We start from the raw sequence: 26956 nt of genomic DNA, 5'->3' as shown, positions 1-26956 counted from the left end.
ACCAACTAGCTCATTGATCATAACATTCAAAAAGGATAAGGCATCTCTCTCTCTCTCTCTCTCTCTCTCTCTTATACACATACTTTTTAATCACATATTTTACCTTTTTAGAACAACTTATGAATTTTTTAATATTTCGCTAAAAAGGATCCTTAAACCAATTAAAATTTTAATTCATGCAGAGTTTTAGGTTTTAAAAAAATGTTGCTGGACCCAGAGTGCATCACACTTCTAGAGTTCTCTTGTGTGGAGATTTATCAAAGCTTGGAGAGAGATAAAGTATAAAAAGATAAAATACGAATCAATCAGAATCAGAATCAGAATCAGCTTTATTGGACAGGTATACTTGCGTATACTAGGAATTTGTCTTTGGTTTACTATGCAACAGCCAAGTAGGTAACAAATAAGGAGGTGGGGGGGCAAGTAAAGTCAGACAGATAGGTATACCGTAGGGACACAAGTGAGTTACATGTACGTCTAGTCAGTCAATGTTCAGGAGTCCAGCAGGCAGTCTGCTTGGAGAAAGAAACTTTTGTGGCTTCTGGTGGACCCGACGGGGATGGCCCTGTAATCCCTGCCTGAAGGAAGCAAGTTAAACATGCTGTGGCTGGGGTGTAGCTGGTCCTTTACTATCTTCGTTGCCTGCTTTTTAGCTCTGGACAGGTACAGGTCCTGGACTCAGGGAAGGTCTGCCTTGATGATCTTCTCTGTGGCTCTGACCAGCTTTTGGAGCCTGAACCTGTCCCTCGCACTGGCGGAGCCGTACCATACCAGTAGTGAGGAGCACAGTACCGATTCCACAAGCACGGAGTAGAAGAGGAGCAGAGGCTTCTGTGGAATGTTGAACTTCCTTAGTTGCCTGAGGAAGATCAATCTCTGCTGCACTTTCCCGACAGTGGCGTCAGCTTTGGACCCCCATTTAAGGTCCCAGGAGATTGTGGTTCCCAGGAACTTGAAGGAGTCCACTAGCGATATCACACTGTCAGCAATCGTTAGCAGAAGTGCACTAGCTGACTTCTTCCTGAAGTCCACTATCATCTCAATAGTTTTGAGGGGGTTGAGCTCAAGGTTGTTGTGGCTGCACCACTGAGCCAACTGGTATACTTCCTGTCCATAGGCCGATTCGTCTCTGTCCTTGATGAGGCCGATGACGGTGGTGTCGTCAGCAAATTTGATGATCTTTACTGATTGCGCTTCTGAGGTGCAGTCATTTGTGTACAGGGAGAATGGCAGGGGTGAGAGGACACAGCCCTGAGAGGCCCCTGTACTAATGGACTGCGCTTGAGAGGTGTACTAATACACAGTTACTAATAACCTTTTCACACCAAAGATCCAGCTTTGACCTGTGTCCAACCTGGGATATTGAAAATAAGTTGGATCCAGAATAGTAGGCGCTTAAATCAACAAAAAATATACTCAGCACAACAAAAAATATACTAAGCACAACATCCCTGGGGTGCTGTCACGATCCAGGTAATTCCTTATTAGTATTTACCTTCCAAATGCCTCCTGAGACTGTCCCAGTGTCCCAAGCCTGGATTCCATCTGCGCTGTCTGTGTGCAGCATGCTGCATCTCATTGTCTCAAATCTCTTTACTGTGATTCTGGCAGCTTCATGGTTAAAACTCACATGCAAGTTACAAACAGTCTTTCCCTCCAAGTTTAAACATGGGCGCAGCCATGTTTGTTTTCATCACATGTTACTTTTCAGCCAATCAGCTGCACTCTGCTCCCAGCCTGATTACACAGCAGCTGTACTCTGGTCTCTGGTTAATTGCCCACCAATCCCTGCTAACCTGTGGGTTTAAATAGCCTGTCCCAGCACTGAAGGATGTCAGTGCTTCAATGGTCTTCAGTGTTTCCAGTGAGCAGTTCTTCCATGGACTTTCTCTGCAGTGCTTCATTTGTCTCCAGTGGTTCGGGTGTGCAGTCTTCTACAGATTCTCCAGTGAACTCTCCTGCATTCAAGCCTGACTCCTCTGTGTTACACTCTGTGGTGTAACACGACACCTCTGTGATTATCCCTCTACAACATCACCTTACTCACCTGTGTCTGTATTCCGGCTTTCCAGCAGCCACTCTTCAACAACTACAGTTTTTCAGCGAACCCTAGTTCATTTACAGTTTACAGAACTTTTCTCTACATTCCAGGTTACTGGTATTAACCAGTTGCACGCCTAAATTTCCACTTGTGACTTTCTATTGTTTTTGCAAGTTTTATGACTTTTCATTTAATAAAATCACTGAAAGATATTTCCAGTTGTCGTGGTCACGCCTTCGGGCATCCTTGCTACTGTCTTTACGCATGTCCAGGAGTCCCATGGCTCCTCCTAAGTTCAAGTACCCGTCAGCCCCTACAACTGAGGCTCCCAGTCACGGTCCCCAGCCCTCAGTTGTGACAGGTGCGTAGATGTATTTGATCTCCAAATTGCAGCGTGGGTAATCTCTTTCTTTTTCCTGAAGCAAAGTTCTCCTCTCAAGTTGGTATTATCATGAAAAGAAAACAGTATATATATATATATATGTGTAGTAATGTTTCAATAATAGGAAATAATAAATAAGTCTCTCTAGGTGTTCAGGATGTTCACACGGTGCGAGCAATATTTCTCCACCAAGAAGGCGTACCCCAACTCACTTTCCAAATGGTAGGTTAAGGCCTATAAAGGTATCTTTTTATCCACCACTGTGCCGGAAAATGTTAATTTAGATGGTGAGACCCTCTTTCCCAAGGAAATAAGCGTACCTCACTCACACAAAAGAAGTGCAGTAAAATCATATAAAGGTTTCTTTAACAATTTGGGAGGTAAATGTAAGGCGTACCCTACTCACAGGACCTTTTAAGATATTTTTTTCATTACTATTTTTTTGTTATCGGATTTACAAGTCATGCTGCTATAAAAGACTTTATATATTCTTCGATTGATTTTACTTGCTCTTCCCCAATTGTATGGTTTTTTTTAATAAAATAATTTTTTTTTGGTGGATCTATCGTGATTCTGTTGCGGTTTGATGTCCTTTCTGGAAAATTCTTATGGAAAAACCAATGGTTATAATCCACACAGTTGACCATCAAAAGAAACCCAGATGCGTCTGAATATAATCTTTATTGCCGTGAGTAGGGTACGCCTTACATTTACCTCCCAAAGTGTTAAAGAAACCTTTATATGATTTTACTGCAGTTCTTTTGTTTGAGTGAGGTACGCTTATTTCCTTGGGAAAGAGGGTCTCACCATCTAAATTAACATTTTCCAGCACGGTGGTGGATAAAAAAATACCTTTATAGGCCTTAACCTACCATTTGGAAAGTGAGTTGGGGTACGCCTTCTTGGTGGAGAAATATTGCTCGCACCGTGTTAACATCCTGAACACCTAGAGAGACTTATTTATTATTTCCTATTATTGAAACATTACTACACATATATATATACTGTTTTCTTTTCATGATAATACCAACTTCAGAGGAGAACTTTGCTTCAGGAAAAAGAAAGAGATTACCCACGCTGCAATTTGGAGATCAAATACATCTACGCACCCCAGTAAAGTTGTGCTGAGTATATTTTTTGTTGTGCTGAGTATATTTTTTGTTGATTTAAGCGCCTACTATTCTGGATCCCACATATGTGTATTTAAACTTGTAGAATCATTTGAACTTTTGGTGAGGTTCTTTTGTGGTGAACCGGCTTGTGGGCTGCCTCTTGGTGCGCCATTTACTAGGGATTCACAAATCTTTATCTTTGTTCTGAAAATAAGTTGGAGCAGGGGCTTCAGATTACTTACCCAAATCACACTGCCTGGATTGTCCCGGGTTGTCACCATTAATAGAGAATGGTTGGAGTTTATGTTATCTTCAAGCATCCTATTAGGGGCCTTTCAGGCATACGTGACCCAGGTCTACCTTTGACACTGCAGCTGACCCAGGTTGGGCCTGGGAATAACCCTGGTCATAACCCATTTCCACTTTAATTATTTTCTGTTCATGAATTAAGTTTAAGTAAAAGTTACAATTATCTAATTCTTGAATGAACATTGAATCATTTATATAGTATCTTCTTGTAATGTTTATTTCAAAGGCTTTTACAGCCTTGTTAACCATCATATGAAAGCTTGAGTCTACTGTATGTGAATTGGGCTACCTTCACAAAGCCAGAGTCTGGACAGATTACAATCTCAAGTGTTACTTCAGTTAACACTTTAAGGAGGAATAAACATTCTCAAACCACCTGAATTTAAACTGAAAACAGGACCCAGGTTGCCCAGTATTGCCCCAGCATTAACCCGGGTCAGAGGCACAATGTGAAAGGGGCTTTAATGTAATTTTTTTCAAACACAACCTGTAAAATTAGTTAGAAGCTGATTGGTTGGTAACTTTATCTCTCTCCAAGCTTTGCTAAATCTCCCCTTTGGTCTATTATGTTACTGTATAGTTGACCAGTCAGTAGCAGCTCCTTCAGTAAAACATAAAAAGCTAATAACTGACCTACACATGATATTGAGAACTGGGCCTCTATATTTATCTATGATCAAATATCTAGTCCAGTGGAATATTACCTTTATATTTCCTTTATATTACTTCATGAAATTTAAATAAGCTATATTTACTGATCTACCCTGATGCATCACTTTAGAATAGTGCAAACCTTCCTTCCTTGAGCAGGTAATATGTTTGATGTTTCTACAGTAAATTCAGAGCAATAATTATTGTTATATAATTACATGTATTTTTTGAAGTTAAAGAAAGTGTAGTCAATGAAATGATGTAATGCAATATAATACTGAGAATTTTTCATAGATAATTACTTAACTATGGCAATAATAATATTTATCTATTTTTTTGTTTTAGTGAATGAATGGCTTCTCAAGTGAGCATAATATTCAAAACCTTAAGGATGGTCTCCAGAGATCCTGCTACCCCGGACTGACATAATGTGCACCAAGCCCCATTTACTTTCTTGGACATGTACTTCATTAACTGTACCCATCATGTGCCACAGTATGGCAGCAAGAAAAAAGATAAGAACAACATAATAAACATTGAACAATGTTCACATGATCTGTCTCAAATAAATGAGACATATCTGTAGGGTTTCAATGTACAAGCCGCACATTGGAAGATTTGCAAGCCTATATATATATATATATATATATATATATACATATATATATAAAATGGCTTTTTTTCTATAGATTTGCTTTGAACTTCATTCCACAACTTTTGAGAGTCTCCCTGTACTACTTCATTATATATGCATACGGGAATATCCAAGCAAAGATGAACATGAAAGAAAAAGAGTTTTAGGCTACTGTTGTTTTGTTTATTCCATAATGAAATAAGATGTTGAGCGATATGTATATAATATATATATTATTAAAGAATATAAATACATAAAATGTTTTTTCTTCTCCAATAGTTCCCTTCTCAAAAACAGATTTTGTTATTGAGCTGAAAGTTTCATTATTTTTGTTTATTCTGTAAATGTTACAGCATCTTTTTATTATTTTATGACCTGTTTTAGACATTTTCTTTATCTTATCCGCAGCTGTCTCTTCCATCAGCACACACATATTATGCCCCTTCTTTGTCAGCTTCATGTCTGATTTATTAAATTGTTCAAAGATTCAGTTTAATCTACAGGAGGAATCCAAATTTCAACTGAACTACTTTATTCCTTGATCCTATTTATTTTCATTTCATTTGAGTAAAATTGAACAAGTAAAGGTCTTCACTTTTTCTAAAACTACTCATTCATTGTGTTTGGTTACTGTCAGCATCTCAATAAATGTTATTAAAATCTTGTATAAACTATCATAATTGTTTTATTTCATATTAATGCAACAAGTTCTCAACACCCAAATAAAAAATTATTCCTTGGTCCCTACTTGACTTTAGCGGATGAGGTCCCACAGCACTGCACAAATAAATTAATCCTACGATGCAAAAGCATTTCCCCTCAAAAGCATGTGCCTTCTCACCCACTAATGAAATATAACAAAGTTGAATTAGCATTCCATTGGATAAACAATTATATTTGATGCTTATGAATTCCAGACATGTTAGCTGATTTAACTCTTGGAGGTTGAACAGCAGCAGGTAAATAAATTATTATTTTCTAATATAAATTCATAAAGATACTGTATGAAGTGCATTTATATGGCAAATTCAATTGCAAACCATTTACCTAGAGTGGCTATATAAAATTGCTGTTAGATACATCCTGTAAGAGAATGTATCACACCAATAATGTACTGTATACAATACAGTATATGTGATTTTTTTTTTATGTGAAAAAAATACCCTTAAATTGAAATAAAATAGATCCTAGTTTTGCAAAATCACTTTTTATTTTCTGAGATTTTTTTTGCCCATTTTTAAAATGGAAATGTCATTAAGAGCAAAACCTCAATGATTTTGTAAAACCAGATCCAGTTACATTACCCACTTAGAGTCTAAGATTTTAAACACAATAGTCTATATATGGTACAAAATACCTAAACTAATGCAAACTAGAAAATAAAAAAGGATCTTTGAAGAGTGGAAATTGCTGTCTAAAAAAAAATAGTTCGTATACATATAAAACAGCCACTGCAAACATGTACAAACACGATCGTATTACCTGCAAAGCTATAAACTAGCAAAACCAGGGCAATCTAGGTAACCAAAGATGATTTTTCATTGCACCTTGGCAGGTTTACTTGTAGTTACTGATGTAAGTGCTAAAGTCTTTATATCTTAAGAACAATTAATTGAGCAACAAATTTTTTTATTTATTTATGGAGTACATTTTCTTATCACTGAAAAGCTTTTTGCAGCAAATCAATTTAATGTTGCTTCAATCATGATATAGTAAATGGTTATATAGGGTGGGATCAACTCTATGCATAGAAAGCAGTGGCACATTGTGTCCGCCGTTATCTCAAGTTTTACTTTGCACTCCATGGAGGGGCAGCTTGCATTGTCGGCACTACAGTAGCTAGGCATTGCCAATGGCACATCACTTTAAATTGAAATCCCTGCATATAGTGCATATTGTTTTTTCAGTTTTGTATAGATGGGAGTGATTTTTTTAGATTATCCATTGTTGGTTAATTTTTAGAAGTGTCTCACATTTGGGAATAACCTACTATGCTCTCTGGTTACAGTTCTGCCAGCAGCACTTCCAGAACACGTCATTGAAGCACTTCAGTGACACAGATATACCTCATGGTATCACACTTTATTCATTGGTGTTTCTATAATGGGTGCAATGCGTGCAGTGCACACAGGCACCTGGGTCCAGTGGGGTCCACATTGCACCCATGTTTTCTTACTACGTTCATAGGGGGTCATTCCGAGTTGATCGTAGCTGTGCTAAGTTTAACACAGCTACAATCGTTAACTCAGACATGCGGGGGGACGCCCAGCACAGGGCTAGTCTGCCCCGCATGTCAGTGCCGGCCCCCCCGCACAAATACAAAAGCATTGCACAGAGACGATGCCTTTGTATTTGAGGAGTAACTCCCGGCCAGCGCAGATTCTGTGGCTGGCCGGGAGTTACTCGTTGCTCCCGCTAGCCACCGCGGCCCGCCCCCCCCAACGGTCTGGCCACACCTGCATTGGCAGGACCGCTCCCCCTAAACGGCGGCTTAACGCCGCCGTTCAGCCCCCTCCAGCCTAGCGACCACCTCTGTCTCAGATGCGATCGCTAGGTAACGAAAGCTGCCATGCGCCGGCACACTGCAGCGCCGGCACATGCGCAGTTCGGACCCGATCGCTGCAACAAACTGCAGCAAGCAATCAGGTCGGAATGACTCCCATAGTAGTACCATGTCGAGCGCTGCAGCCGCAGCAAAAATCAAAGCCAAAATGGCCGCAGCTCCTGCACAGTAGTGAAATTAGTCTCAGAACATGGCAGGTGCTATGTTTCTGGAGACCTGCACATATACAGTAGACTCTGGCATGATACCAGAGCCTGGTTCACTGTGGAGAGGAGGGGGCCCACCCAAAGTCTGCACATGTTAAAATGCCCCTGATTGTATTTGTATACCTAATGGTGCTAATAACAAGTACTTAAAACAGTGGGTGTTTTACCAGTCAATAAATATAAAGAAATATACAGTACTGGTTGAAAAAATATAGCCTGCAGTATCAGATTGGTATATGAAGGATGTATTGGGGGAATGCAATGGTAGTAACCCATGAAAAACTGTATGTGCACCACAACAAAGCCACCCACCAGCCACTACAGGGTGTGCAATCAGCTCCCAAATAAAGTTTATATTTTTCTTATGGTACTTATCATATGGATATCACCATAGCAACTCAGCGCCGACTAGATTCTGCTGCTTAAGGTGAGGTGCTGAGCTTGTCTATTGGCAGGAACACTGCTGCAAATAGGAAACAAATATCTAGTCATCATATGTGATAGCAATCAGCTTGTAAGACAATAAAAATGGTCAATTATTCAGCCAATGGTAATGAAATAATCAACTTAATCTCTCTCTATATATTATTAATGTAGCATGCCTCACTGTCTGGTTGACCAAGGATAGCTACATCAGAAAGAGGTCAGCATTGCAGTGCTCAGGAATTCATAAAAATATGTTGTCCTGTGCTATGATTGAACCTCTAGGGTTCTTATTTATGGAGAATAGGAAAAGTATATTTTCCATTTGCAAATTGTTTCACAATGTAATAGTATTATTAAACAATTGAGAAACTTTGAGTAGGAGCCTAGTGGCCTATGATAGTTACCACCAGTGGTTATACATATGTGTACATGATGCTTGAAATGACACATATTGGTGTATTTTAGACCTTTATTAATCCAGCTCACCATAGTAAACTCCATGTTATTGAGATTGGCTGCAATGCATTTTTGGAGACTCCTGCTTAAATTTTAGTGCAATTGAACATGGCATGCTCTGTAGCTTATTTTCAATTCTATAACTCTGTTGTTGAGGGTATTAAGAACAGGGGATCATTTTGAATGGAATGAGCAGTGTAGTCTGTATGCTTGAAATTGGGGATTATTTCAAAGCGCCAAAAATTGTCTAGTCGCTAGCATCATTGTGCATATTTGTGAGGTATATACCCATCACAAGAGTTACTAGCATTCTGCATCTATTGCATGCAAAAATCCTTGGTGGAGTGCGGGGTTGGACTGGCCCACAGGGGTACAGAGAAAAGCCACAGTGGGCCCCACTGCCTGTCGGCCCTACTACTCCTCTAGAGATCAGAGGCTAGATGCATCATCACTTAGAGAGTGATAAAATGGAGAAATAAAAAGTGCCAGCCAATCAGGTCCTATCTGCCATGTCACAGGCTGTGTTTGAAAGATGGCAGTTAGGAGCTGATTGGCTGGTACTTTTTCATTCTCCATTTTATCACTTTCCAAGCGATGATGCGTCTGGCCCTATGTACCAAACTGTGCACTTGAATTATACATTTGTTACATTTTACTGCACAGAACTTTGGTGTATTTTTTACAGTGTATTGGTGTTTTGATACATTACCAAGAATGCACTAGCAGTATACTATATATAATTATTAAAAGGCACAGACCATTCACTCTCTAATGCTTACCAAAGTCTCTAAAGAGGGTGGCCACACCCCTTAATATGGGCCCCTATAACTGCATTCCCCTGTGGTCCCCTCATGCCCCAGTCTGACACTGGTGGAATAATGCTTATTCTATAGGAATGGAGGCTGTTAACAGTGAAGATCTTAGTATCTATGGTGCATAGTTTGGTTTTAAAAATGAAAGAAGGCTGAAATATTGTCCCAACTATAAAAAAGAAAGAGAAAGTATCAGAAGTCATGTCAATAGCTTGACCTTTATTTAATTAAGAACCAATCTTAAAATATATGTCGGGTATGCTTGACCTGCGACCGGGATCCTGGCGGTCACCATTTCAATGCAGGGATCCCAGCAACCAGAATGCCGGCATTGGGGCGAGCGCAATGAAGCCCCTTGTGGGCTTGCTGGCTTGCTGCACTTATTACAGGTTCTATTTCCACTCTATGGGTGTCATGGACACCCAAGAGTGGGTATAGCCCTTGGCCCCCTGCCGGCATTCTGGCGGACAGGATACTGGCATCGGTATGCTGACTGCCGGGATCCCGGCCACCAGGATCATAACTACATCCCTTAAAATTAAACTATTCACCCTGCTTCACTCTAATAAACTAACGACCTCTTTTCTGTATGCAGTCTCATTCTGGTTGCTTATTAAACCCCCAATAGTGGTATCATCCGCAAACGTAACAATTTCTACCGAATCTGATGTAGACTCACAGTCGTGGGTAAATAATGAATATAGTAGTGGACCAACCACACATCCCTGTGGAACACCTACATTCAACACCACTTCCCCCGAGGTTAAACCCCCCCAAGTTAACAACCTGAGGCCTATTCGATAGAAAGTGGAGCAACCACTTACAAGTAAAACTGTTTAGGCCCAACCTGGACAACTTAAAATCTAAAGAATTGGGCACAATGTTATTAAAGATGGAACTAAAATCAACAAATAAAATTCTTATAAAGTATAGGTGTTCTTTCCTTCCAAATGTGTGTGTATATGATGTAACATAGTCAGTGCAGCATCATTCGTAGATCGATTTGCCCTGTAGGCAAAATTGAAAATGGTCAAAGCCCACCGAAAAGTGAGCCTTGATGTGACCCAGCAACAAACGTTCAAAACATTTCATTATCAAAGAAAGCATGGCTATTGGTCTTTAATTTATTTATTTACAGTTTCTTATATAGCGCAGCATATTCCGTTGCGCTTTACAATTAGAACAACAGTAATAGAATAAAACTGGGTAAAAACAGACATACATAGAGGTAGGAAGGCCCTGCTCACAAGCTTACAATCTATAGGGAAATAGGCATTGATACACAAGGATAGATGTTACCTATTGCATAATGGTCCATCAGATTGCTAGGTTCTTAATGGGTTGTATGATATGATCATTCAGCAATTTTGGCAAAGGGTCAGGAGGGTGTGAGAGTAAAGAAAGACAAAATATGTGAGGTTATGTTTACTGTACAGAGGAGATGTAATTAGATAGGGAAGCATTGAAGGTTTATGTGGGTGTGTCTGGAATTTGATAGGCTTGTCTGAAGAGTTGAGTTTTCAGGGAACGTTTAAAGGTTTGGAGGCTAGAGGTGAGTCTTATTGTGCATGGGATGGCATTCCCGGTGAAGCCCGGATAAAGTCCTGTAATTTTGAGTGGGAACAAGTAATATGTGTGGATGAGAGTTGCAGATCTTGTGCAGAGCGAAGAGGTCGGTTAGGAAGATATCTTGAGATGAGTGAGGAGATGGATGTTGGTGCAGTTTGGTTAATAGCCTTGTATGTAAGTAAAAGTATTTTATATTTAATACGGTAGAATACCAGTAACCAATGGAGGGACTGACATAGCGTATCTGCAGACGATGAACATCTAGCGAGGAAGATTAGCCTCGCAACTGCATTTAAAATGGATTGTAGTGGTGAGAGCTTAAGTTTGGTAAGACCAGTCAGGAGACTATTACAATAATCAATGCGGGAGATAATGAGAGCATGGATAATTTAAACGTTTTGGTATGCCACACTTTGGAATTGGGATAATAGAAGTTGCCCTGAAACTATTTGGAACTAAGCAGTAAGGTAAAGATAAATTAAAAATTAACATAAAAATCACACTTAGCTGTTCACAACATTCTTTAATCACTTTACCCTGGATGCCATCCAGACCGGCAGCCCTACCCGGCAACTATATATGTATTTTGAGTTGTTCTTAAAAAAATGTCAAGTGATTGACAGCTCTTCTGAAACTTACTCTTTGTTCAGTTATATTGAGGGTTTCAGTGTTCCAATATATGGTGATTAGAAGCAGTAATCATCACTTATAATAATTAAGGTGTCATTGGCTCATGCAGGACTATAGCAGAAGACTTTTTCTTTTGTTCTTTTGTTTGACAATCAATCTTTAGGTGTGTGGCCAGCTTAAGTTCATTGGTTGATGTTTTCTTGCTTCTGTTTTTCTATCAAGTCTGTATAGCCCCTCAAAGGAGTTGTTTAATCCCTTGCACTTGGATACTAGACAACGCTACTCTATTGAAAACAATGTATCCAATCACGCAATAGAGCTAAAGTTTTCTGCATCCAAGGGTATGAAAGTAAATAATTTTGTTTACCTATGAATGCATTAGTGATAAATACAGTAGGGTGTTAGTAAATCAAAGATGTATGCAGGTGGAAATTATTTTAAGATGGAATTCATCCTTAACATTATTAGATTAATTATCAATTTAAGTGAGACACTTTTTTCAACCTGTTTATTAACATTCAATTACATAGCTCCAGCATATCCATTGCGCTTTTTTAATGGTGAACAAAAATGCCTGAGATTGGGGAATAATAGACAAAAGATAAGAAGGTCTTGGTCAAAATCTTATAATATATAAATTGTTAATGCTTGTCTGAATTTTTGTGAAAATTAGCTTTATATCCATCCCATTCTGACAGGCACAAATGCAAGGGGATTTGGCGTGCTTAAAGAATACACATGTAACTGCTTACAAAATATGCTTATCAATCAGCCGTTGACACTGCATTTAACATTTATGTCAGTTGCATCAAAAACAGTATGGTAATTATCATTTCAATGATGCTATCTGATTGTATTGGATTTCACTAAAATAGGCATTTAAAATTATGTAATTAAGATATATTTTTGTTCCTATATTAGTATTTATATAATGAACATTATTTTTCTGTCACTTTTCACCTAGCTAAAAGTTGCATTGAGCTGGATGGCTCAAATTAATGACAGAACTACAACACAAACACAAGCAGTTTAATAGAAGATACAACAACCTGTGAGAAAACTTTGTGGTATGAAAAGGCATAGCAGCATCAATATGAAAAATAAGAAAAATGTCTCTTGTGAAATTTAGAAGCACCATGGTGGGCCTTTCCCTTAAGTGTAATGGTATGAGAAAAACAATTGTCATCTTTGATACAGTATTTTATAAAAATGTTAACAGCAACAAGAGTGAAATACAAAGAGATATCAGCAGAGTGCTTAATAAAACAATATGCAATCACTAACTACGATGGTTACTCCCTCGCTACTTACATCTTACCTGCATTATGTTTTGAGAATTGTGGTGCTCTTTGTTACCTGTACTTTATTTTTGTTATTTATTTACTGTAATGCTAAGTTTTGTCTCCCTGTACTGTCCTTTGTACGGTGCTGCGAAACACTTGCGGAGCCTTATGAATAAAAGGTAATAATAATAACTACAAGTGGCCTTTCCCAAAGTGAAATGGTTAGGGAAAGTAATTTAGTTTAGTTAGGTTTTGCCATAGGGTTAAAAATAAGTTTTTCATATTCACACTGGTCTAAAAACAGCTTTAACCAGAAACTTTGATGGGCCTAGGAAGGATATGATATGCAATAGCTATAAGTTTTCATGCATAGAAATGTTTGTTGTGGAAGGTACCAAACTGAACATGTAGTGATCACACAACATGTAGACTTTTATCTGTAATGTGAAGTCACTTTAAACCAGTTTAAAAGTAACAGCTGAGAGTATTCTGAAGGGACTACATTTACTAAGAATAGTGTTTTGTTGAGTTTGCATTCACAGGTGTGTTTAGCCAATTTTCCAAACACTAAAGGCAAACACAGGAGTGCTCTGTTGAATGGAACTACCAAAGTCCTGCACAGCCTGTTAACAATTCACTAAACGTATTCCACTTTTCATTTACAATACAAAGTATGAGACCACTATTATATATTGCTTGTTAACTATACAAGGGTCATAAGTTAGCAGCTTTTCACAAATCACACATGCAACTTTGGTAAATAAAAAAAACATTTATTTTAAATAACTTAAATGCAGCATGGAACAGGTGACCTCACATAATTCCTGAATGACTTCATAACACACACCTGAAGGTTTGGGTTTTATATGAGGAGGATATTTTTAATGAGGCTGCAGCTGCTGCTGCAGATATAGCTCTTCAAGCAACCACTCCAATGTGGCTTGTCCAATGGTCATAAAACACCTGTACTGATTCCACAGAAGATGATTTTTCTTGACGACAAGTGCTACACATCACTAAGAGTGAGAATGCAATCCCTAATAGGCAATGGCAACATTGCATCCTGAATTCAGGTCAGGAGAAATATAAAGTAGGCCAAGATCTGGTGAGAGTTAATAGTGGTGCCCGTGCTTTTCAGCAGGCTGATAGTGAGGGGGGCAGAGTTGCTGTCCTGGCCAGGGGTAGAATCAATGTGGGTCAGGGCAGGGGGACAGTTGGTTAGTGATGGAGGGTGTGCTAGCAAATATGCTAGCAATCTCTTTCACTCTTTTGGAGGAGCGGTCCCCAACATGTTGGCTACCTTCCAGTAAAACCCTATTATCCGTAATGTCTTCGGGCAGGTGACAGTGGAGGAGGGGGGTGGCGCAGATTTTAATGCAGCCACTGCACTCTCCTGATGTACCCCTGGAGAGTAGGAGGGGGGTGGCGCAGATTTTAATGCAGCCACTGCACTCTCCTGATGTACCCCTGGAGAGTCTTGAATGTCACCTGAAACAAAAAATTAAAAAATATGTTAAAATATAGTGGAGTTTCCATGGTAGGTGCTGCCATTTTCAGTGGATGCTGGCTCTATATCTACCACTGTTGCCTTTGCCACTTCTAGTGGCGCCACACCTACCATGAACCACTATTCTATTGAATCTATTATAGTATAGTTCTGAGGGGTCAATTCCAAGGACTGAGGGATGATCCATCCACCACTCTCCATTGTCAGCTCTACCCACCTAATCAACTTTGTCGTCAGCCTGCTGCGCAAGTCACCCCATCTGAAATGACACATAGAAATAATTATTTCATACATTCCAAATAAGATTTATATGTGTGTGTATATATAAGAAAAGAACAGATATTCGGCACTCTACAGTCTTTCAATAAATCAAATACAACACTAAGTTGTAATCAGTTTTGTATTTGATTTATTGAAAGACTGAGGAGTGCCGACTATCTGTTCTTTTTTTGTGTCATTCATCAAGCCGGGCACCCCAGCATATTGCAGAAAGTATATGAGTGCCGGACACTTTCACTAATTATATATATATATAGAGAGAGAGAGAGAGAGAGAGAGAGAGAGAGATTGATTTAAAAAATAAATTAATATTTTATTTTAGGTCAAACATGCATTTTTTATTTATAACATTAGTTAACAATTAAAACAATGATGCATTGAAAGAATCACACTCATATTATTTATGTAGATGTATGTGAAATAACTTACCATCTTTGTGGATTTTTCTTTGCCTGTGCACCACTTTGTTAACCTCCTGGGTTATCTCCCTCCAGATCTTGGCTTTCTCTCTCTTCCTCCTGAACATTGAACCAGCATGCAATCTTGCCATTGCCTCTTGAATCAGGTTTCATTATTCTCTTTTGTGATGTGTACTGTAGCTCACATTGCTAGAAATGTCATCTTCAAAGGCATCAGTACAGGTGTTTTCTGGCCATTGTCCTGCCACAGTGGGAGTGGGTGCTTCATGCATTGGATCTACAGCAGCATCTGGTTCTTACAGTGGAATTGGATCCACATCAAAAGCAGCTAGAACAGCATCATCATCATCTTCCTACACATTATAACCCTCACGCCTCATGCTTTCATTCAAGAATAGCAGTAGGCCATCTGCTCCCTCCGCCATCTTGGATGGTGATATGATGATCACAAGGAGTTTATATATGCTATTACATGTGTAAGATTGTGAATGCACTCTGCTAATGGTGTGGAATCAACAGCTATATAAGTGGCAAATGAACAGACAAACATCTTTTGCATATCTATATGTCGGTGGCGGGGTCAGATATCTCATATTATACTGCCAATGTTAATTTCCCTGTCTTTATAAAATTACTTCAACATATTGTAAAATGTAGAGGTAATACTATACTTAACAATGGATGCTATTATTATACTGTGTAAATACTGTGTAAATATATAGTGTCAGCCATTCAATGTAGACAACCAATAAGAAAACATCAGTGACTTCCGGTGGGCGGGGCATCTAGAATGGCCGCTTCTTAACAATCCTCCTGACTGAAGCAGCTATATTCCTCCCTTGTCACCCTCTGAAAACTCCCTTACACGGGAAACCTTTATTGCATCAGGAGGCTGATATAGTGTGGACCCCAAAAATATCACTTGGGTGTCGGGAAATCATCTCTGCACCGGAGTTTAGCCTCTCTCAGTAAAGGCGCGCATGACCGCCATTGCTTTGGCGCTAAACCCAGCGTGGATTGACTGACGCCTGCTCCAGAGTTACTGGAAACCTCTAACTGCCCGGAACCTACTGGGGCCCCCGTCTGACAACTTTCACCCGTGTGGAAAGGGACCCCCTCCTCGGAGTCTGACGGTTTCTCGTCCTGAACACGACCTGCAGGGGGAAGACGCGGAAGTTTGCCTGCGGGGAAGGCTTGACTGAGGTCCCGCTGCTTTACCCGTTGTGACTGTGGTGGCGGCGGCGGGTGCGTCTCCTCTACCTACACGTCTGTGAGCGCCTACGCCTGGAACCTGCACCGAGTCTCTGGGGCTGATGCGGAAACCGTGGAACACCATTGACGGTTGGATACTGCGTGCCCCTGCCGTTGTGGTCTGCGTGAGCTGTCGGCGGTGAGGGCTGAGTAGCGCTACCCGACGCCTTGGATCGGACGACAGCGGCGGGTGCACTCCCCTGCCCATCTCTTCATGGGCATCTATCATCGAACCTGCCACCTACCCGTGGAGAAGGGGACCCGCGTAGAGGTCACTGGTTGGCTTGTGGGCACCCCCCGGATCCCTAACCCTGCTGGAGGGGCCAGGCTGGGCTGCTGGACGTGGACACCTTGCCCGATACCTCCGCCTGCACGGCGGCAACTTGGACATCCCTCGCTACACTTGTCGGTGGACATATACCCTTGGGGCCGCTGCCCTCACCCGGAGTTCTGACTTGGGGAGGTGTGGGTCACACTTATACTTTGGGTTGGCTCGGGGCTGAGGCCAATATCTTGATTGGGACATACTGCATGAACACTGACTCTGGCTGTGCAGCACTTGGAACCTGGTTACCTGGGAGCTGTGTGCTCTGATTTCACACGGGAACAGATCGCTCTCTGCTAAGTGAACTGTACACACTGTGGTACATATACAAGCTGCATGGACTCGGGGCTTTGCATTCCTGTCAGGAGCACCAGTACTATCCCATAGTCTTGTTTTGCCTCACATATTAGTGCCTGACGTGTGGTAGCTTGCTATCCTCTTTATTGCAGGAGGTTATTTCTATATTATTTTTTTATCTGTTTTTGTTGTTATTTTTATGCTGATGCCTCAAATCGCTTTCGTCTAAATAGCACTTCGATGTGGCACATCCCTTGTAGGCTCAATACAGGTTCTCAGTGCTCTGATGAATAATTTTACTAGAATTTGAGGGTTGGCTTTAAAATCCCCCTACTGAGTGCACCTTGGTACACAGTTGAGCTAAAAGATCTTACTTGCAATGTTGTACTGACACCTAGTGGTTACTTCACCCGTGGCGGCAGATTTCGTGTATTCACACCATCTCAGATCTGTACATTTGCATTGGGGGGCTCTTTAATGCTATATTCACTTCTGTGTTCCACAGGCCTGTTTATGGGTGGCATACCTTCAGAGTAAATGTTGGATTTTGCTGCCTCAATTACGTGTATGCGGGTTCTGTAAACCACTGACACTTAGTTTTATCGGTGTCACAGTAATTAACAGTACTCTAGAGATTAGCTACCCAGTGCTGTGACAGATGTGTACATTTTCTGGTTAACATTGTTTGATTTATATTGTATGAACCTTTGGTTCACATGCACTTAATAGGCACTCATTGACCTGCTGAGAGAATTTTAATCAGCTGTGACTTTCAATTAGGTTAGTTCACCTCACTGATCTTAGGTTATTGTCGCCTTATATCAACAACTTCTACTTTATAACAACTCGACCCACATAGGTTTTTAGCCTGGTGTCATAGATATTTGTATCACTGCAAGTTGAGGTTGTATGTGATTTTTTTTTCTCCTCTCTTTCCTCTTCTTCGTATCTGCACGCTTCCATTTCGTATATTGGATAGGTATTACCTGTGTTAGATCATTTCTACTATACTTTCGTAACAAAATGTGATAAAATTTTCTCTACGGTGAGCCTTTAGCCCTTCCTTGGTGCAAACTATTTCAGAGTAACAATTATCTTGCCTTCTGGGGAGCTTATTTAGACAGTTTGGTGTGGTTGTCCGGTTAGGCCGGGTATGGACAGATTTGTGTCCAGAACAGCTACTCCAAACTCATCAATATACCCCACTGATACAAACATGGTTAGAAATAAGAAACGCTCTGCTCAATCTCAGAATCCCCCATCCCCATCGGGTTCGTCCTCCTCTTCCACTGGAGGTGTCCCAGCCCACGCCCCAACTCCTCCAGGCATTGCTATTCCGTCATCTGTGGAGAATGCCAAGGAGGTAATCTCAATGCTAATGCCTTTAATGGATAAACGCTTTGAAGATTTACATGCTCTTCTAGATGCCTCTTTGGCTAAAATTGATGCCAATACGGCAAGAATAGAGGAAGTAGAGCAACGCACCAGTGCGACGGAAGATTCTATACACTCATTGCAAGTGACTGTTGCCTCTCAATCCCAGACCATTGACTCCTTAACAGAAAAGCTAGATAATCTAGAAAATAGGAATATGAGAAGTAATTTGTGATTCATTGGTATCCCTGAATCAGTCAGAGACGCCCAACAAGATGAATATATTAGTGTCAGAATCCCTCAAGCTTTGGACTCCCCAGATACTTCTAATGTTCCGCAACTGGAGAGGGTGCATAGAATAGGCCCCCAGCGCCAACGTGAGGATTCTAAACCTCGCCCGGTCATAGCCAAGTTCTTGGACTGTCGGGCCAAAGAACGGATGTTATCGGCTTATAGAGCCAAACAAAACCTGCTTCTAGATGGAAACCGTGTTCTAATCTTCCAAGATTTTTCCACGTTGGTGACTCAAAGAAGGAAAGCCTTCTCTGAGGTATGTAAACTGTTAATTGACCAAAACCAGCGCTTTGCGCTCCTTTATCCGGCTAAACTAAGAGTGATGATTAATGGTCGACCAGTGATCTTTACTGACCCGCAGAGAGCCAAAGATCATTTTCAAAGACATCGTTCACCCTCCCCATCTAGTTCCGTGGCTGGATCTGCAGGGGGTTCTTGACTATCTTTAGCGAATGAAGTTTGCACATTTAATATACTCTGATAGATTATGTCTTATAAAGTTTGGGCTATAGGCCCCAGATTTCTCACTTAAATTTTATTGCATTGTAGTAATGACTATTTTTTTGTTTGTATGGATTTATATATTTTTGTGGATTATCGGGAGCACTCCTCCTATGTCAGGATGGGGTCCTCCAGTTTTTCTGGTGGAACAGGTAGTCTTCCACCATATTGTATGTTCTTTTGTTTGGAAAATGTTTGCACCGCATTTTGTCACTGTTATCAATTATTTTTTGTTTACATGTATTGCCAACACATTGTGGTTACTGTTTTTGATGCCTTTCCTTGGGGGGGTGGACGTGGAGTCGCATGGGGGAGCTTTGGGCCTGTTTTCTGGGGTAGATCCTTTCTCTAACAAATTTGATGGCAACGCAAGTTAATGATGGTTCCACGGCCTGGGCCCCTTCCAGTGTCTCTCTGTTGTCATGGAATGTAGGAGGACTCAATTCTCCCATAAAGCGCAAAAAGGTACTTACACATATTCGTAGGTCACGCCCTCAACTAATTTTTTTGCAGGAGACTCATTGGGTGGCAGGGGATGGCTCCGCTCTTTGGGCTTCTTGGATCGGGGAGTGCGTATCTGCATCTTATCGCTCAAAATCGCGTGGGGTGGCTATACTCTTTCATAGAGACTTGCGATATTCCATTTTAGACTCAATGATTGACCCTAATGGTCGATTTGTGGTGGTGGACGTGGAGCTGGAAGGCGCCAAGTACACTTTAGTCAACGTATATGCTCCCAACGTTAACCAGATTGAGTTTTTTCGTGATCTGAGTCAAAAATTGGCCAGACGTACGTTGCACTCTTTGGATATTGGTGGTGACTTTAACACGGTGGATGACCCAACAATTGATAAATCTCCACCTGCTGCCCGAACAACTTCCCATTGCTGGCGTTGTATACAGGAGATGAAAAATATGTTTCATCTAGGGGACCCCTGGCGTCTATTAAACTTAACAGATAAGACAAACACGCATCACGCTAGAGCACACAATTCATTATCACGTATCGATTATTTTCTAGTAGCCTCTTCACTTTTAACCCAGGTTACTGATATAGGAGATATAGTAGTATCCGATCATGCCCCGATTCATTTATCCCTCTATTTGCAAAATGCTCACCCTCGGGACCGCTTTTGGAGATTCCCGGATTATCTGGCGCAATCAGAAGACTTTAAACGGTTCCTAGTTTACAATTGGACTAATTTCGTAGATGACAATGTTGAACATTGGGACAATCCAGTGCTCTTTTGGGAATCATCCAAAGCGGTGATGCGGGGCCACATTATAGGTTATGTTACAAAATTGAAAAAGGACGCCGCTCGAAAATATCACACGTTACAATCAGCGGTCTCCCACAGTTTTCAAGACTATATCAGATGTTCCTCTGACCTGGCTTTGGAGGTTTATTTACAGCACAAAAAATTGTTAGAGTCTTTTTTGACTATACAGGCAACCCAACGCTTGGATTATACCAAACATTCGTTTTATCGTTGGGGTAATAAACCTGGGAGATTACTATCTATGATGTCAAAGCCTTGGAAGAAGCGTACATTCATATCTTCCATTAAGGATTTGGCATCTGGTAAACTTCTCCTTAAGACATCAGAGATACTATCTAAATTTACTCAATTCTATGCTGAACTCTATGCTGCAAAACCTTTCGACTCAGATTTACATTCTAAATTATTGAATGATGCTAATCTTCCTACACTTACACAGGCTCAGAGGGACATACTGTCGGCGGACATAACGGAGGGAGAGCTTGAAGGGGTGATTAGTAATCTCCTGCCACACAAGTCACCGGGTCCGGATGGATACACTGGAATATATTTTAAACTCCTCCAAACTGAGATTACCCCTACCCTTCTTGAGCTTTATGGTACACTTTTTCAAACCACTCCGTCATACCCCTCATTTTCCCATGCACATACCACACTAATCCCCAAACCAGGCAAGGACCCTAACGAGGTGGATGCTTATAGACCAATTTCTTTGTTAAACATTGATTTTAAAATTTTTGCAAAGATCATGGCTAATAGACTCCAGAGCATTATCCCTGAACTACTCACGCACCATCAGGTTGGCTTTGTTAGGGGCCGCCACTCAGTGAAGGCAATACGAACTGCCCTTGCGTCAGTAATTGCCGCTTCTCATTCTACAAACTCTTACTGCATGCTACTCAGCCTGGATACCCATAAAGCCTTTGATACAGTGATTTGGCCCCATTTATTTAAAGTCCTTGAGAAGCGTGAATTCACCCCATCATTTATACAACTAATTCAATATTTCTACTCCTCGCCTACTACATCCTTGATTGTCAACGGAGTACGTGGCCCCTTAATAAATATGCAAAGAGGTACACGCCAGGGCTGCCCCCTTTCGCCCCTATTGTTCAACTTGGCAATTGACCCGCTCTTTCGAATCCTTCAGACTTCCCCCTCTTATCAGGGAATCAAAATCGGCACAGCGGAGATCTGCCTCATGGCCTTTGCAGATGATGTTCTATTACATATATCCAATCCTCAGGACTCCTTACCCGCAATTTTAAATATCCTGACCGATTTTGGACGGGTCTCAGGCTTTGAGGTGAATATGTCTAAGTCTATGGGCTTATTTCTGAGGCCAGGGGTTGTCCGACCTGCGTGGAGTGGTCATTTACCGCTGTCATGGGCCAAATCCCACATCACCTATTTGGGAATTCAATTACCAAAATCGCCATCGGCTCTCTACCGGCTAAACATCACCAGAGCTATCTCTTCTGTCGCAGCGGAGCTCGAGGGGTGGAGCCATCTCCTGTTATCTTATTTTGGTAGGGCAAGTCTAATAAAAATGGTCACCTTTCCACGTCTACTCTATTTGTTTCAATCTCTGCCACTCCTTTTGACGCAAAAGGACACTCTAAAGATTAATGCTTTATTCAGAAAGTTTCTATGGAAGGGTAAACATCCCAGAATCGCCCTGGTGAAGCTGCAGCAGACCAGAGACAATGGAGGTATTAATTTTCCGCATATAACACACTATAATCATGCATCTCTTTTACGACATTTACGCGACTGGTTACATGATAGTGAAATTTATACAGATTCATCTCTAGATAAACAATTTCTGTCGGAGGGTAACTTAATTACCTTCTTACATCAACATGATGCAGAAATTGATCAGGTAATACGAGAAAACCCATTGTTATGGTCCACGAGAAAAGTGTGGCATATCCTACGCCATCAAAACAATTTAAATGCGCATAAATCCTTGTTTATGCCATTTTTGTCTAATCCGGATTTTCAAAATGGATTAGCATCCTTCCCTTTTACATTGTGGAGGAGGGAGGGAGTGCAGGATGTAGGCAGTATAGTCAACATTTCCTCTAAACGTCTGTTGACGTTTGAGCAGGCTAGGGAAAAATACCCAGTTCTTCAAAGATTCCCTTTGGCATTCTTTCAGGCACAACATTATGCAAGCTCACTCATCAGGGCTCTCTCAGAGCAGGATTGGCAAAATGCTACTGATAGTATGCTTCGATTATCTCCACCGGGTAAAAAGGCTATTTCTTGGCACTACTCTATTTTAAGAAAACATATGGACCATGAGCAGGCTATTTCAGGGGCTAGTCAATGGATATCTTCTTTCCCCTCCTTGTCGTGCGACGATTTACTTAATAATCTTCGCAGTTGCTGTAAATTGTTGCCCGCTGCACAATATCGAGAAATGTTCCTGAACATTTTTCACCGCTCATATTTCACTCCCCATAGGCAATATCTGGCTGGTATGACTACCTCTCATAATTGTTTAAGATGCATGTCTCCTCAAGCGGACTTCCTCCATTGCTTCTGGTCATGTCCTTTGCATCGGAGATTTTGGTTGGCGGTAAGGAAATTTTCCTTGGAACACTTAGTCAATTACATTCCATTCGGCGCTGAATGGGCAATATTCGGGATAGTACCTACTACACAAAGAGTTGCTAGGGGATGTAGGAAATTACTGCTAGCTATAAGCGCGGCTGCCCGCAAGACTGTACTGCAATGTTAGATTTCCACCTCTACACCTTCCCTACAGATGTTTAAAAATAAGCTATTCCACGTTTTTAATATGGATTGGATTGAAGCATCATTGAATAAGGAACGTTTGGTTCCGCCTTTCTTTGAAACATGGGAAAGTTATATCCCCACTCTACCCGGGGAGTTTCAGAACAGAATTATAGAATCTCTTACAAACACAACGTGGTTTCAGCAGTGAAGAATTGCGGGTGATCTCCCCTTTGACGTGTGATAAAATGCCGTTTCTTGCTTTCCCCCTTTTTTGCTCACAATTGACACTTCGGGGTTTGGCTCTTGTGGTCCTGTGCGGCTCCTCGTCTTCCCCCCCCACCCCCTCCCTTTTTCCATCATTTCACTTAGCAATGTGTATTGTAAATGGCAGTGTTATAATTACTTTTACACCACAGTATTGCGTCCTAGCAGACAATCTACATGTTATTTCACTGATAATTGGATAACTTTCCGATATTGATTACTCTACTTCACTGTGATATAATTACTGTATTTGATTCTAAGTACTGTTTGGATGCACACTTCTGACCATCTTAATGTATCTTATGCGCAGATTGTAAAGAAATGTTGACAATTGCGGTGCTTAATAAAAAAAAATTATTTATTTTGAAAAAAAGAAAAGAAAACATCAGTGGTAGTAAATACATCAGTTAATTAGAAATGCACCACTACCATCATGAGAGCTGCTGACCTCACCATGCGGGAGCTCTGCATTCTTACTGCAGTCATGAGTAAGAGGCTAGGTTACCCCTGCCCTTTGAGCTCAACACTGTGAAGGTGGTGGATTACACTGTGGTGTAAGGTGTCAGGCGCGGCAGCCATAATGCAGTCCATTAGCTGCAGATATTCTTACAATTGTGGCTGCCGAGCCTGACACCTTAACCCCCAGTGTAATCCACCACCTTCACAGTGTTGAGCAGAAAGGGCATCATGGCTGCAGAGACATAGCTCTTCTTCTGTAACACATAGTGAGTGCACTGCTCCACTCTATAATGAAGTAGTGGCTAGTGTTGGAACATTAGCTACCTGATTACTGGCTGATCCCTGTAATCTATTGGCGTCACCTTTAGCACAGTAAGAGTGGTGCATGAGGATGCAGCAGACTTGTTTTTTCTGTGCCAGTTGCCCATTCTACCTGTTGTGCAGCAACACAGCCTCCCACATATGACTTCCCAGCCTGTCAAGTTGAATTGCACGCCTGTTGAGTCAGTTGGTTCCCTCTTAATCACCTCTACCAATGACTCTTTGTTCTCATCTTAGTATGCCCCCAGGTGAGTGGGCTAAGCATATATCTATGCTCTGATTTTGCAGGTCCTATTATGGCAGTGTTGGGAATTATGAATTAGGAGAGCCAGTTTGCATTTGTACTTTGGATACAGGAATGCATCCTAAATTGAGGCTGATAATCAAGGTTTTTTTGGTGAGTACTGTATGAGGTATCTATCCATGGTGCTGACAGCTGATGATGGAGATCTTGCGGCTATACAGTATATAACTTTTCTGTTGTTGAACCGCTTGAATGTGATTGCTGCAAATGACTAACAGGGAAGTGGTGCCTAGATGCTTAACAACCCTACTTTCTTTGATATCACAAAGACTACAGATGGCTTGTCAGATATTATCTGGGTTATAGAAAAATATTTCCACATGCTAGAGGTAGAGTTTTGAATCTTCTGCATTGGCAAATGCCCTATCATGGGCATGAAGTGACAGAGTCATTAGCACAATCAAAATCATCCTCGTTATCTTCAACTGCAACAAATTCCTCATCCTCAATATTTTCAGATCCACCATAATCACCCTGATGCAAATTATCAAATTCCAAATTTAGCACCCTCAATTTGTATGCCTAAATCAGCATCTAATACTTAGATTTTCAATTAGCTCAGAAATATTGGGAGGAGGGTGTTGTATAATAACTGTGTGAGGATCTGAAATCTCAGATTCTCATATAGCACTTATGGACACTCTGAAACTAGGTACACATTGGGGTAATTCAGAATTGATTGCAGCAGCAAATTTGTTAGCAGTTGGGCAAAACCATGTGCATTGTAGGGGGGCAGATATAACATATACAGAGAGAGTTAGATTTGGGTGGGTTATTTTGTTTCCGTGCAGGGTAAATACTGGCTGCTTTATTTTTACACTGCAATTTAGATTTCAGTTTTAACACACCACACCCAAATCTAACTCTCTCTGCACATGTTATATCTGCCCCCCTGCAGTGCACATGGGGGGGTCATTCTGAGTTGATCGCTCGCTAGCAACTTTTTGCAGCGCTGCGATCAGGTTAAATCTCGGCAAAACTTTGCATGCATATGCACCACAATGTGCAGGCGCATCGTATGGGTACAAAGAGGATCGGTGCTGGACGATGGATTTAACGAAGAATCCATTCGCACAGACAATCGCAAGGTGATTGACAGAAAGAGGGTGTTTGTGGGTGTCAACTGACCGTTTTCTGGGAGTGTTTGGAAAAATGCAGGCGTGTCCAAGCATTTGCAGGGCGGGTGTCTAACGTCAATTCCGGGACCAAAAGGACTGAAGTGATCGCAGCGGCTGAGTAAGTCCAGAGCTACTCAGAAACTGCAAAAAAACGTTTTTGTGCCATTGGCTGCAACAGCATTCGCACACTTGCAAAGTGAAAATACACTCCCCCATAGGCGGCGACTATCTGATCGCAGCGCTGCAAAAAGATCAACTCTGAATTAGGCCAATTGTCCAATGTTTTTCTCATCCAGACAATCAAGCAGTTTATGGCAAATCAAAGGCCCCAATATCTGAGCTACACACTTAATATTTTTTTTTTTTTTAATAACCAATTTACTTTTGCACCACATTGAATTTCCATGTTTGCCCACAAGGAGGATGATGTAGACATGGAAAAATGTGGAAAATATGATCAGCTTTTTGTGAGTGTCCACACACTGCATGATATCGGGAGACTGAGGTGGGGAATTCCTGTCAGAGCAAGAATATTGTGCATGAGAAGTCACAGAAGATACATAACCATGTTGGGCACTTACTTTTCCACATGTTAATCTAGTGGAGTAGGAAGACAACCACTAGCAAAATGTGGCCAACCTCTAAGCCACTGTATGATATATTGCAATTTTCCTTTTTTTTTTTATCCGATCAACACAGCTATCACTAACTAACCCTTAATTCTTAGAGAAGGCCCTGATATTTCCTTTGACATTGTTTGCATTGGGAGCACCCTTTTTACAAATTTCTCCCATATGAACTATTTGACTAGTAGCGCTTTTAAAAGTACTGCTACTATCAGCAGGAATACTGGGATGCTCCTATTCTACACTCTGATACATGATTTATAACATTGGTAAATCTTCTAGAAGTTTTAGCTACTTGAAGCTCCCACCTCACCAGCTAAAGGCACAATGAGTGAGGGGCAGGGGGGACTGATACTTTGCATTCCAGGACAGGCACTACTCTACATTTTCATTCAAATACAATTAAACCATTAAGTAAAAAAAACAACCCTTTCTTTTGGGGGGGTGGGGGTGGCGGGGTTGGATTAATGCAGAGTCACACTTCTACAGCACACTTTGGCTACTTGCTGTCAGAGACA

At 41.0% G+C, this 26956-nt stretch overlaps 1 protein-coding gene across 1 annotated transcript in view; it reads left to right on the top strand.

The window, feature by feature from the left end:
- The window catches only part of CA10 (carbonic anhydrase 10), a 579440-nt gene extending 573644 nt beyond the window's left edge, over nt 1-5796 (top strand). Inside the window, exon 10 of the mRNA XM_063961261.1 lies at nt 4841-5796. Within this exon, the coding sequence (XP_063817331.1) occupies nt 4841-4863 (23 nt within the window). The 3' untranslated portion in view covers nt 4864-5796. The remainder of the gene's footprint in view (nt 1-4840) is intronic.
- The last annotated feature ends 21160 nt before the right edge of the window (nt 5797-26956 follow it).

The sequence above is a fragment of the Pseudophryne corroboree genome, chromosome 3 (genome assembly GCF_028390025.1).
Source record: "Pseudophryne corroboree isolate aPseCor3 chromosome 3, aPseCor3.hap2, whole genome shotgun sequence".
In the NCBI taxonomy this organism is placed as follows: Eukaryota; Metazoa; Chordata; class Amphibia; order Anura; family Myobatrachidae; genus Pseudophryne; species Pseudophryne corroboree.
Note: the sequence above shows the minus strand (reverse complement) of the source record. Positions and strands in the feature narration are given on the sequence as shown.